This window comes from Phyllopteryx taeniolatus, chromosome 8 (assembly GCF_024500385.1).
Source record: "Phyllopteryx taeniolatus isolate TA_2022b chromosome 8, UOR_Ptae_1.2, whole genome shotgun sequence".
NCBI classification, from domain to species: domain Eukaryota; kingdom Metazoa; phylum Chordata; class Actinopteri; order Syngnathiformes; family Syngnathidae; genus Phyllopteryx; species Phyllopteryx taeniolatus.
Genome location: NC_084509.1, coordinates 1,050,387 through 1,063,893, shown reverse-complemented (window position 1 = coordinate 1,063,893; position 13,507 = coordinate 1,050,387). Strand labels below are relative to the sequence as shown.

The following is a 13,507-nucleotide window of genomic DNA, read 5'->3' as shown; positions in this document are numbered from 1 at the left end:
GTCCAGTAGTGATCGATTCAATGCCCTGACATGTAGAATGGCTGAAATTTCAGCTTTTCACTGCTGTATTTTCACGGTATGTTGTCCACTTCAGCGTGCCAGCATTGTGCTACAACCTGCAGTGCAGCAGTCAAGAGTGAATATGAAAACGCGCACACACACACACACACACACACACACATAGGGATCTGTCCCTCAATAACCTTAGATGGTGAAAGTTCCTTACAGCTCAGTATTCGTATGAGTGAATAGAACTATAGAGTCAGACTTTTGCTCAACTGAGTGAAAAGAACTAGCGAAAGCAGACACAAGCACCTAGATATTTAGTCATTAATGGTACAAACATTCTTTAGGTGCAGTGGTGAGTGAATTGATCAATGAAATAGCGTAGCGAAGAAAATAAAACAACTCTTAACAGGGAAATGTATGGGAAAGAAGAAGAAGTAATTGGGCGGAAGAAGGAGGCCGAAGCTTCAACATTCTGGCGTGCAGACCGTGCTGCTTTGATTGTACATTCAGCTCCCTCTTACAAAATCCACAAAACTCCGGAAAAAAACCCAGCCCTGCCAGACCACTTCAGCATGCTGCTTGACCTTCAGACTGTGCATGCGTGCGCTTATGCGTGTACAACCGGTATTCCTTGTTTATTAAAGGTATAAATCTGCTTATGCAGCCGCATTATACAGACTCACTCCTCTTTTGGGAAACAAATAGTAAAGTGCTGTCTGCACCAAGAACAATAAACTTAGCATAAATATATCAGTAGGAAATAGCAGTGGTTAACAATATTGTTTTGATCGAATAAATATGAGAGTCAAAGACTGATAGCCTTGCTTTAATTAACACACCATGGTAAAAATGGCAAGAGTCATCTGTGAGATGCAAATCAAATGACTCTACCAATGTTTACAGGACACTTCATATAGTATGTTACATACAGTACACATACATTTGTTTGTACGTAGGATTGCAAGTGTAAACATTATTAGTGGTTGTAGTAGTAGTAGTAAAATATATATCTTTGGCTATATCTTTTCTCTCACTGTATTTAAGTTAGATTTTTCGCATTAGCTTTTTTGGATTTAGCTATGAGAAGTCCTTCCATCCATGACACAACAGTAAGGAAGAGACTGGGCAAAAATGGCATCCATGGCAGAGGTCTAAGGCGAAAACCACTGCTGACCAAAAAGAACATAAAGGCTCCTCTAATTTTTGCAAAAAAATCATCTGAATGATTCCCAAGACTTTTGGAAGAATATTATATGGACTGACGAGATGAAAGTTGAACTTTTTGGAAGGTTTTGGTCGTGTTATATCTGGCGTAAATGTAGCACAGAAAACCAAAGCAACAGTCGAACCAAAAAGAAAACCAAAGCAACAGTCGAACATGGTGGTGGCAGTGTGATGGTCTTGGGCTGCTTAGCTCCTTCAGGACTTGGACAACTTGCTGTGATTGATGGAACCATAAATTTTGCTCTTTATCAGAAAATCATGAAGGACAATATTTAGGCATCAGTTCGTGATCTCACGTTGAAGCGCACTTGGGTTCTGCAGCAGGGTAATGATCCAAAACACACCAGAAAGTAAACTTCTGAATGGCTTAAAAAAAAAAAAAAAATGAAGGTTTTGGAGTGGCCTAGTCAAAGTCCAGACTTATGTCAGTGGCATGACCTAAAAAAGATCGTTCATGCTTGAAAACCCACAATTTTTGCTGAATTCAAACAATCCTGTAATGAAGAGTGGGCCAAAATATCTCCACAGAGATGCGAAAGACTAATTACCAGTTCTAGAAAATGCTTGATTTCAGTTGTTGGTGCTGAGGATGGCCCAACCAGTTATTAAGTTTAGGGGGCCACTACGTTTTCACAGAGGGCCAGGTAACTTTGAAAAGTTTTTTTTCCCCTTAATAAATGAAATCCTCATTTAAAAACAGCATTTTAAGTTCACTGGGGTTATATTTGTTTTATGATCTTCAAAAATATAACAATTTGAGAAAGGGGCCAATACTTTTCACAGCACTTATATGTTGTATATGTATACATATACATTGCTAACAGTACATAGAAACAACTTGAAATTAACTAAATAGCTAAATAGCAAATCATCAAGGAAATACTTTTATTTTGAATACTAATATTGTATTATATTTACTTGCCACGGATGGCCTCATAGACCTCTGAGGAGCAGTAGCCTCAAAATGGACTTTGAGTGCAGTGACAGTGACCTTCACTCTCTGCTGCAGTATCTATTAACATCTCTTCCGAATCACATGCTGAAGCTCCCGCACTCTGTGACAGTTTGAGTTAAAGTTAAATGAAAAAAACTTGCAACGCTGGGTTACCTTTTACCATGTTAACAAGAGTTAACCTTCTTGAACTTCGATGTTTCCTGCACTTATAAAGGCTTCATCTACTACTCAATCCCTAGATACAATATTTATGTACATGTATGTCTTTGCACAGGCTGCACCTTGTTTAACTACCATCATCTCTGTTGGAGGTCTTCAGTTTGCTTAGACATTTGTATATATCTTCTTATATCCATATGTTCTTCTTTTTTCTTTTTTTAATTGAAATCTTGTTTTTAGCGTTGTGTGAAGGGAAACTGGTGAAGTGAACACCGGCACACTTTTTTTTGCTGTTCATATGACATTAAAATTCTTGAATAGAAAGAACTCACCCCAGTTTTGACATGACTGAATGCTTACTTGTATGTCAACTAATGGACAACAAAATGTCTCACCACAGACTTGTACCGAAAAGGGGACAACATCACCGTTACACCGCTGGGCGGAGTCATCAATAGCCCACGTTTCCCCAACTCATACCCACGCAATCTGCTGTTGACATGGACACTGGTGTCGCCGCCGGGAAGCAGGATACACTTGGAATTTGATGGTCACTTTGGCCTTGAGGAGGCAGAGAACAATGTGTGCAGGTAACAGATGAGCAAAATATCAATTGTTGGAGTTCAAGGGGGGAAAAAAAGAACACAGAAGGATGTCCATAGCAGGGAGACAAAGAGTAGTTAACTTTTTTGGCAAACAAGCTTGTCCTTGAGAGTTCACAAAATGAGCTAAACTTTTTAATAACCATATGCAGCACACTTGCCTTTGTAAGCACTTTGCAAAAAAACAAGGGAGAGCAACAGCGGGGGGTAGGCGTAGGAGAAAAAAGCTTTGAAAGGAGAAAGAACTTCCATTTTAAATATGTGTGTATTTGATAGATTTCACAACCACTGGTGCTTTTATCAACATGTCTGCTGTATTCCATTAAAGTTGTAATTCCAGCCAATACTTGTTTCGCTAATACTGCATTTACAAAACATAAACTAAATATTCAATAAACATGACATTTTGAATTATATTGATAATGTAAAGACAGGATTAAAGTAGCTAAGGGATTCTGCATAAATATATGTCAATATATGGAAAATCTTATAACAGCAATGATACAGAAGCGAACTACAGATCCAGTACAAACTAAGTACAATAGAATGCAAGCCAAACTCTCACCTGCTGAAAGACAAAGAAGGCCAAATGATGCTAAAAGCAGATGATGTGACACAAAGATGGAGGCAATATTGCTATATAATCAGTGAGGTTTTATTAAAGAGAGTCTAGTCAACTTTCAAATCATGGTAAGCACATTATTTCCAAAATTAACATCTGTGTTCAACATAATAGCCAAGGTTCAACATAATATCCAATATTCTCAGAAATATTTTGCAATATTTCTTGGGTCTCACTGAAAATTGTCTTTAACTTGAGCTGAACAATTCTATCACTGTAATTGATGCATTTCTTTTGATTTTCTGATTGTGTCATATACTTACTGATGTTATTGTTGGTGTCTTCCTCCTTTTATTTACCCCAGGTATGACTTTGTTGAAGTGGAGGACCAATCAGTGTCCAGCACAATAATTTGGGGTCGTTGGTGTGGCCAGAAAGCACCGCCGAGTCTCAACTCCAAATCCAACATCTTCAAAATCACCTTTAAGTCTGATGATTACTTTGTAGCAAAGCCAGGATTCAAAGTCTACTATTCATATCTGGTGAGACACAAACACACACACACACACACACACCGACATACACACTCAGCTGACACCAAATGATTCCTGAGTTGTTCTCTTACGACTGTCACATCTGGCTAGATCTGTTACTTTCACACTGTTTCCTTCGATTTTCTACAGGGGAGAGAGAGATAGACGTACGTTAATTTAAAAAAAAAAAAAAAAAAAGTGATGTCTGATCAGAAAAAAAAATCATCCGCAACGTATACAACCCAGCGGCACGGTGGCCGACTGGTTAGAGAGTCAGCCTCACAGTTCTGAGGACCTGGGTTCAATCCCCGGCCCCACCTGTGTGGAGTTTGCATGTTCTCCCCGTGCCTGCGTGGGTTTTCTCCGGGCACTCCGGTTTCCTCCCACATCCCAAAAACATGCATTAATTGGAGACTCTAAAATTGCCCGTAGGTGTGACTGTGAGTGCGAATGGTTGTTTGTTTGGCAACCAGTTCAGGGTGTACCCCGCCTCCTGCCCGATGATAGCTGGAATAGGCTCCAGCACGCCCGCGACCCTAGTGAGGAGAAGCGGCTCAGAAAATGGATGGATGGATGGACGTATGCAACCCTTCACTAACCCTCCCTGATGATAAATTGAATGTGTATGCAGTGTTTTTGCTACAAAAACAAAGAGGAGCTCATTGAGATGCATGAACGAGGAGATGTCAGTGTATGGAGGCGAAAGACAAGCAAGCCTCTTTGAGTGTTTGCTGCCTTGCTCAAGTACTGGCATACCTTTAGGGCCAAACACCTGACCCATTGTAAAAGTCAAACTAATATTTGCTTGCTATCTAGTTGTTGTCACACTTAACTAGACGTTGGTAGCTTTCAAAGTTTACAGTGGAACCTCAAAAGTCAAAGCCAATTCTGTTCTAGGATGCTGTTGGACATTGTTTGGCTTTCAAAACAATGTTTCCCATGGGAAATAATGGACATTGTGAAACTCCATTCCTGGTTGAAACCTGGGTCATAAAACAGTCATAAAACCTTAATTAACTGTACAGGCAATGTTTCAAAGTAATAACTCACATACAGTACCACGGTGAAAAATAAGCTAACCACTGTTACAGTACGTTTGATAATGAATTCTGAACTGTACAACTTTATAGGTTCCATTGCATATTTAATCCATTAATGAAACTCGTGTCAAGAATTATTTTTTTTCTTTTTTCACACATTTAAAATAACTTCCTTGACACTGCTGAAAGAATATTTTAGATAGAAGACTGACAGCCTGTGCAATTTTGTCCTGCCTGGCCAGAACTGCATCACAGATGTGATCTCTCTTGTGTTTTCCTTTATAGTATTTTTTTGTTTTGTTCAGGATTATATTGAACACATACAGATCTCTGAGGTGAAGTAACCTCAAACCAGATTTGAATTTGAATTGATTTGAATCAGTTATATTTGGTTGGGGGGGGGGGGAAACACTGAGCCAATAGAGGTTCACTGGCATGGCTGCTAGATTGCATATATGTAATAGTACTTTGACGGCACACTGCGTCACAATCTGCCCCTTCAACCAGTGGGCCCATATGCCACACAAGTGCCCAATTTTGAATAATTATCTCCAGAGTCGTACCGGGGTAAAGGTCCTTCCATCTGGATTTGCCACGGATGGCCTCATAGATCTCTGAGGAGCAGTAGCCTCAAAATGGACTTTGAGTGAAGTGACAGTGACATTCACTCTCTGCTGCAGTACCCATTAACATCTCTTCCGAATCACATGCTGACACTCACACACTCTGTGACAGTTTGAGTTAAAAATGAAAAAAAAAAAAAAAACTTTATTGTTCCTGTCTTCAACTAAAAAACTCAGTAGAAAGAACAATGATGGAAAATAGGGAACACAAACAAGGCTGTTGTGCTGCTCAAGATAATGAGCTTGATCAGGCTTAAGCCAAAGGGTACATTTACTGCGTATAGTATAATCTAACAGTACACTATTAGATACGATCATGACAAAAAGTAGGGTGGTATTGGCCCTGCTGCATATTACACTATTTTCATTTTTTGAAGCAGCCCAAACAGCAAAATTAGTCCTTTCAAAATGCAAATAAAAAATCAATAAATCACATTTTTCCTATATTGGTGTCGTGTAGATGTACGGTAGCCAACAGGTTAACATAAGAACATCTTAAGTGGAGAAAACATCAGGTTCATTATCCCGGTGGAACATGTGGATAGCGCATCTATCGAAGAGGCAAAAGATTCTGGGTTTGGATCTCTGCTTGGGTGTTCTGGTTTGGGTACAAGAATGATCGTTTTCCTGTCCTGCGATCGGTTGCCGAACAATCCACGGTATATGTGTACCGCACCTCTCACCGAGTTGGGATGGGCTTCTGCTTCACAATGACCCTGAGCTGGATAAGCAATAAAACATGGATTGCTAGAGGGATGGATAGATGGATGGATGGAGCTAAGGTGCTCTAGGGGTTACGACAGGAACATTTTCTCTTTATGGTTGTCAAATGAGCAGATAAGGAGATCAGCTTAATCGTTTTGTCAGGAAGAGCTCTGAAAGAAGAAAGAAAGGACCTCTGATGTTCATCTTGCAATCAAAGGGAAAAGGAGCAGAGAAACAGCAAGAGAGAGACAGAAAGTCATTTTAAGATGCTGTCTGGCTTCTTTTATGTCACAGATGGGGCTGAACATTGCTCATTAACTGCAAAAAAAAGGAAAAAATATGGTACGACGCAAGGCCAAGTTGCAGAAAGAAAGTGCGTTTGTAGGACATCCTTTGCTTTCATTTTGATGTCACAGCTGGCTGTCATTACTATCCGTGCTAAAAGGCTCTTCTATACAGAGCACACTGTACAGTATGTGCCGGTATTTTCGCTTCCGTTGGCATGTTTACATGCAAACATGCAAAGCGCTATAGTTGCACCTAATTTTGCACACGTTTAAGAAAACAAAATACTCTTTTCCCGCTCTCCATATCGTCTCGCTCTCCTTCTCAAATTGTCATCTAATCACCCCGTTGATGAATTGTACCCATTTGTATAATTTCTTGTTTGTGTAATAGTGTACACACATTCTCATCAGCGGGGCTGAAGTTGTGTGGCTAGCAGGTCTAATTTGTTCTCTTCAGAGCTGTCACACTGATAAGAGGGAGGAGATGTGGAGGCAGCAAGTGGGAAGGAGGAGGAGAGAGGATGCATCTCTGAAAAGAGAGAACAGGTGTCTGAGATTATATCAGCAAGTCAGCTAAAGACTTAAATGACTGCACTGAGAGAGGCAAACAGAAGGAGACAGTGTAGAAGTAGTCAGAGAACATGGACTGAACTGGATTTATTTAGAAACATAAAGCTTGGGACAGAAAAACATATACGGTACCGTGATTGCTTTGTCACAGTTGTTACAGTATGTGTAACACTTCTAAAATCAATAATCAGCTTTACATTGGCTATAATTGGATGGTGGGCTTGGAAGGACGATAAGTTGTAAAGGAGAACAACACAAAAACGTGGAGAAAAAAACAATGTCACAACTTTTTGGCAGCTCCATCACGGGATTTTAAAAAAGTAGCTGAAATGGTCAAATAGACAACCACCACATTGTATCCCAATGTTTGTGTCATGAACATAACTAAAATAATAACAGACGGCAATAAGTCGGTTTAGGAGCGTCGAGTGTCTTTTTTCTAACGTCAGTGTCCTCTTGATAACTGGCTTTGTGAGGTTGACGTCGACAGTGAAATGCCGGGGCCTTCGTGGCCGTCTTCGACACACTTTATCCTCTGCTGTCTCACTGTCCGACTGTCCCAAATGGAGGTTGTAAAGGGCAGCTCCCTGGTGCCCCAACCCCCCCCCCACAGACACACACACACACACCCACACACACTCGACTGCTTCTGTAAATAAGTGAGTGCCCTCTCTCCACCAGCAATAACGTCGTACTCGCTGATATTTTTTTCAGTGGCCAATATATTGTTTCATACAATCAAACTACATGGAAAAAAGAGGGAAGGTTCGATCATCTGAGGGTCAGGTGATGTTTCTGGGCTTTGTATAAAAGGAAATGTTGTGTACTCCAACATTTCCCACAATCTGTTTGATATTTGTGACCAATGTTCATAAAAGCTGTCGAAGTAGCCCAGATGTGCATGACATGATGCATTTAACCTTAAAAGGAGATGATGCACGTGCACACACTCTTACAGGAAAGCCTCTGATCTCAATTATGCAGCTGGTCGAGATGCATGTATGAACACAATCATTAAAAAGCCACATGCCAGAATTTGTTTAACAATTTTTTTTAATACTAAAACAGACTTTCATGTTAACATTTGCAGATGTACACAATAACGACATGACTTTGGTGTGTCAAAGGCGATCTTTCCCCATCTGCACCAGAGATGCTATAAAGACTTAAGAAGCAGATCATAGCAAATGTGATTTTATGTGTGAGGGCCTGAAATGGATTGAATTGGTCTTTGCCTGACAGATTTTATACTTGTCACATTAAAGTCATTATACCACTTCCTCTAAGTCAGGGATGCCCAAAGGGCCGCTCCCCAAAAAAAAATCAACAGATGCAAGGGCCACCTTGAAATTCTTCAACTTTAATTTATCAAACATACACTAAAACCACACATTATTTACTATACCACTACTAATGACATAGACCACGTGCCTTAGTTTTACTCACGACTCCGAAATTTCTCTTTAGAGCAAGTATATTGATTGAGTTTGTGTTTATTCTCAACTGTTAATTTGTTTTTGTATGCATGTTTAAGAGCCAAATAAAACCACACGGCCAGCTGCAAACTCTGTTCATTTCTTAAACCTTAGCTTTTTATCAATTACTTTAAGTTAATCAGTTCATCATTATTACATGTTGTCTGTTTCTGTGTTTAGCACGTTTTCCAATGATATCAGCCTTTTGAAAATAGGAGAAAGATGAAAGTCAGGAAGGTTTGAAACTCAGGTTCAACAACAAAAGGTCACACTTAAAATCTCGACTCATATTATCTTCGTATTTACATCCCCCTCAAAGGGTGTTGATTAATGGTGGACCACCTGCTACGTAACTTTTCAGTCATTCTGATATATTTTCATTGACAACAATACAAGCCATGACCTTCCTCAGATACCTCCTTGATCACTATTTTTTGCCATTGACACTGTCTACTGGCATCATCAAACTTCACTAGGCCCAAGGTTGTACTGTTTTACTGTTTTACAGCTAAGTAGAGTCACCCCCTTGTTTTGAGTAACATTTAGCAGAAAGCATTGGATAGACAGGTGTAGTTAGGCAGAGGCTGAAACCAGCTGCCACGGCAACTATTTTTCCTAAGGCCATCGGGACCTCAACCGCCAGCAATGAGAACTAAATCTCGCAGCCGCCACGGTGCAGCAGCGAAGCGGCGCAGACAAGAGGGTGAGGATTTCCTTGTATAAACCTACGACTCTAGTATGATTATTATGCACTGGGCAGTAGGAAAAAAAGACCCACCAAGTACTTTTTTCAGTACTTTCGTCTGTACTTTTGCCTGTATGACTAGCCAACAGACACGGCAAAGACTGTCTGTGCGGCGTGTTATAAAGCTACTCGAGCGAGGGGCACACAATATATAGGAATACTGCATAATATGTAAAAGCTTGTGCCGTGTCACTGAAAAATATATGAATACATAATACGTATAGTTGTGCTAAAAAATATTGACACCCCTGGGGTGCCATTATTTCTAGCCATGACTGTATAAAGAGAGAAGCTTTTGCCATACCGTCACATCGACCAAGTGGCCACTCTCTTTTTCTGTTGTACAGCTGCTACTTGGCTGCTCGTTGTCGTCACTGTCAGGTTCCGACCTCCTGATAGGCTCAAACACGTACGGTTTGACGATGTCAAGTTCAGTTGGGTGCTCCTGTATGTCGAAATCCTCCTCCTCCACATATTCCAACACGTTGTTCACCATTGCGTATAGTGTGTAGCGCGCTGTGTTTGTCATTTGCAACGTCATTTCCGGTAGACCTTGCGGTGGATAAAGTAACCACACCCTTGAGCTTCGGGTATGTTCGGGGAGGGCTCAATATGTGTAATAAAAACCTCATTTTTAGCTAAACTACAGTTGAAAACTTGCTGGAAGTTATACATAACATATAAACAATGAAAATATGAATTTTAACTGACCCCATAACATATTTGTCATCTGACCTTTAAAGAGGATGAAAAATGGAAAGGGAGTTGGTCCTGATGACATTTCTGTGGAGGTATGGAAGCATCTAGGAGGGTGGTTGTGGAGTTTTACCAGGTTCAATAGAATTCTAGCTGGTGAGAAGATGCCTGAGAATGGAGGAAAATTGTGCTGGTGCCCAATATACACCTACTGGGGGCGTGCCTTTAGCGTCCTCTTTCACGCGCACCCTTCCCCCTTTAACGTCCGCATGCTGTCCTCAGTCACGTCCGCCTTTCCTCTATATAAGCAGCGTGTCCTTTACAACTTATCGTCCTTCCAGTCAGTCAAGCGGAGCGCTCATCAAAGTCACACAACAACATTTACAGATTTTGGAACTCTGTGTACACATAAGCCGTTCCCCATTATAAGGTGCCCCTTCCATTTTGGGGAAAATTTAAGACTTTTAAGTGCACCTTATGGTCGTGAAAATACGGTATGTTAGAATAGTACAGCACATGTATGAGAGGAGCAGAACAGTGGTGAGGTGTGCTGTAGGTGTGACAGAGGAATTTAAGGTGGAGGTGGGACTGCATCAGGGATCAGCCCTGAGCCCCTTCCTCTTTGCAGTGGTGATGGATACGCTGACAGATGAGGTTAGACTGGAATCCCCGTAGACCATGATGTTGGCAGATGACATTGTGATCTCCAGTGAAAGCAGCGAGCAGGTGTAAAAACGGTTAGAAAGGTGGAGTCATGCACTGGAAAGGAGGGGAATGAAGATTACCCGAAGTAAAGCAGAATATATGTGCATGAATGAGAGAGGTGAGGCTCCAGGGAGAAGACATAGCGAGGGTGGAGGACTTTAAATACTTAGGGCCAACAGTCCAGAGCAATGGTGAGTATGGTAAGGAAATGAAGAAGCAGGTCCAAGCAGGTTGGAACGGGTGGAGGAAGGTGTCAGGTGTGTTATGTAACAGAAGAGTCTCTGCTTGGAAGAAGGGCAACGTTTATAAAACAGTGGTGAGGCCAGCCATGATGTACGGATTAGAGACAGTGGCACTGAAGAGACAACAGGAAGCAGAGCTGCAGGTGGCGGAAATGAAGATGTTGAGGTTTGCTCTAGGAGTGACCAGGTTGGATAGGATCAGAAATGAGTTCATCAGAGGGACAGCTAAGGTTAGATGTTTTGGAGACAAAGTTAGAGGGAGCAGACTTGGATGGTTTGGATACATCCAGAGGGGAGAGAGGGAGTATATTGGTAGAAGGGTAGTAAGGATGGAGCTGCTAGGCAAGAGAGCTCGAGGAAGACCAAAGAGAAGGTTTATAGATGTAGTGAGGGAAGACATGAGGGCAGTTGGTGTTCGAGAGGAGGATGCAGGAGATAGGCTCTCATGGAAAAGGATGACGCGCTGTGGCGCCCGCTAACGGGACAACCTGAAAGGAAAAGAAGAAAATTGAAATATAAGGCATTCAACTCAGTTGGTGGAATTTAGAGTGTGCGTACCCGATTGCAAGTTTTGTTCGGCTGTGTGCGTCAATGACAAAGTGAGTAGCGGCACACAAGTATGCTGTAAGTGCCTTGTTAGCATTAGCCATTACCTCTTGCATCAGAATGCTTTATTAGAGTGTTTTACATTATTTTAATAATGAAATTTACTGTGCATTCATCGCTAAGTCTCTCTCACACACACACACACACATTTGAAGTGTGAAGCCTCAATATATATTTTACATTTAAAAAGAAAAATCCTAACCACCTCCTAATCTATTTGTTTTAGATTTATGACAGGGACATATTTTGCTTTATTCAACTACTTATTTGAATTTTGGGCTCGATTTTATTTTAGTTTGTATTTTTGTTGTTGTTTTCTGAAAAGTATTAGTATTGTATTATGGCATATGGTCTGTCCAACCTCACTAAATGGATTTTTGACTCATTGGAATAATTTTTTGTGGCCCTTTCAGATTTGCATTTGAGTATGTCTGCAATAGGGTGTAAAGCGATTCACCCCAAAGTATTGAAGATAAATAACTAATGAGCACCTTGAGCAATCAATTGATCAATTGATCATTTATTACTGCTTTCCTTCCCTCTAGCCCGATACCCCTTTGCCTGCATCCCAAACCAACTGGGAGGCTGTCACCATGTCGGTGAGTCACGCACAGGTTGTATGAATGGTTTAACTCCTGAGTATAAAATTGAATGGACATTTGCATTGGAATGTAATTAGAATTGTAAAGCACAGAAGGTGCTGGTCAGCAACACATGAATTTAATTCCGTCCATTTGAAAAAGTGTCATTGCCTTCATTTAAATTTCAGTATTATAATTTATAAATAAATAATCCCTACCTCTTGTTATATCATCGAATCTGTGTTAGCGCAAACCATACGGTTTAAAACATACAATATGTCATCTATCCAACCCCCAGCACATTGTATGACTATTCTTAAGCGCAACGAAATGTTAATGGTCATATTAATAATTATGACATAATACCCATAATGCATGGACCAAGGCACAGCCCCATATTACATGCACACAGTCGATTCATGCATACGCCGTACTGTATATGTTATACATGGGGCTTGAGATGTAAAATGTCATGCTTTTTTAGACTAATGTTTTTTTGGAAGTGCATGTAATCTCAGCAATTTCTGTATGTCTCTGTGTAAGCACTCTGTGGTCATTGATGTGAAATCATAATAGTTAGCGCGCGTTGTTGTGTATGGCACATTTTCTGCATGGAATGCCTGTTGTGTGGACGTATACACAATGTGTTATTATCACTACTACATAGGGATACATGTGCAAAGTTTTGTCCCAGTTTTAGTATTCAAAATGATCTAGGGAGCTTGTTATAGTCAATGTGTGTCAAGATAATATTGAGAACTGTTACAGTTGACGAGACAGATAAACACGCTTTATTTCATACACGTGGATAAAAAAAAACATTAAAAAAAACCATTATTTGGTTTTGTCGTGTAATCTTTAGGTTGTCGCAGTCATTTTGTTTGCATAAAACAAATTATCAATTGACTTAGTGAATAAATTTGTTGGAATAATTTAGTCTTTTGACTTTGATTCTTAGGATAGCAGTCCTTTTGGGCCGGCGGCAGTCACAGAGGTTCCTCTCTCATTAGATGACCTGGATCGAACCATTGCTGCCTTTGACACTGTGGAACAGCTTCTCAGATCATTGAACCCAGACACTTGGAAACAGGACCTGGACAACATCTACACGCAAACACACATTCATTATAGATCCCGGGCTTATCATCTGGGAAGCAGGCACAATAAAGGTATGTTATACAGTCCATA

At 40.5% G+C, this 13,507-nt stretch overlaps 1 protein-coding gene across 1 annotated transcript in view; it reads left to right on the top strand.

The window, feature by feature from the left end:
- pdgfd (platelet derived growth factor d) overlaps nt 1-13,507 on the top strand; it is a 50,613-nt gene that overhangs the window by 28,057 nt on the left and 9,049 nt on the right. The window contains exons 2-5 of the mRNA XM_061782872.1: nt 2,748-2,937; nt 3,876-4,053; nt 12,284-12,337; nt 13,278-13,488. Coding sequence (XP_061638856.1) covers nt 2,748-2,937; nt 3,876-4,053; nt 12,284-12,337; nt 13,278-13,488 — 633 coding nt within the window. The remainder of the gene's footprint in view (nt 1-2,747; nt 2,938-3,875; nt 4,054-12,283; nt 12,338-13,277; nt 13,489-13,507) is intronic.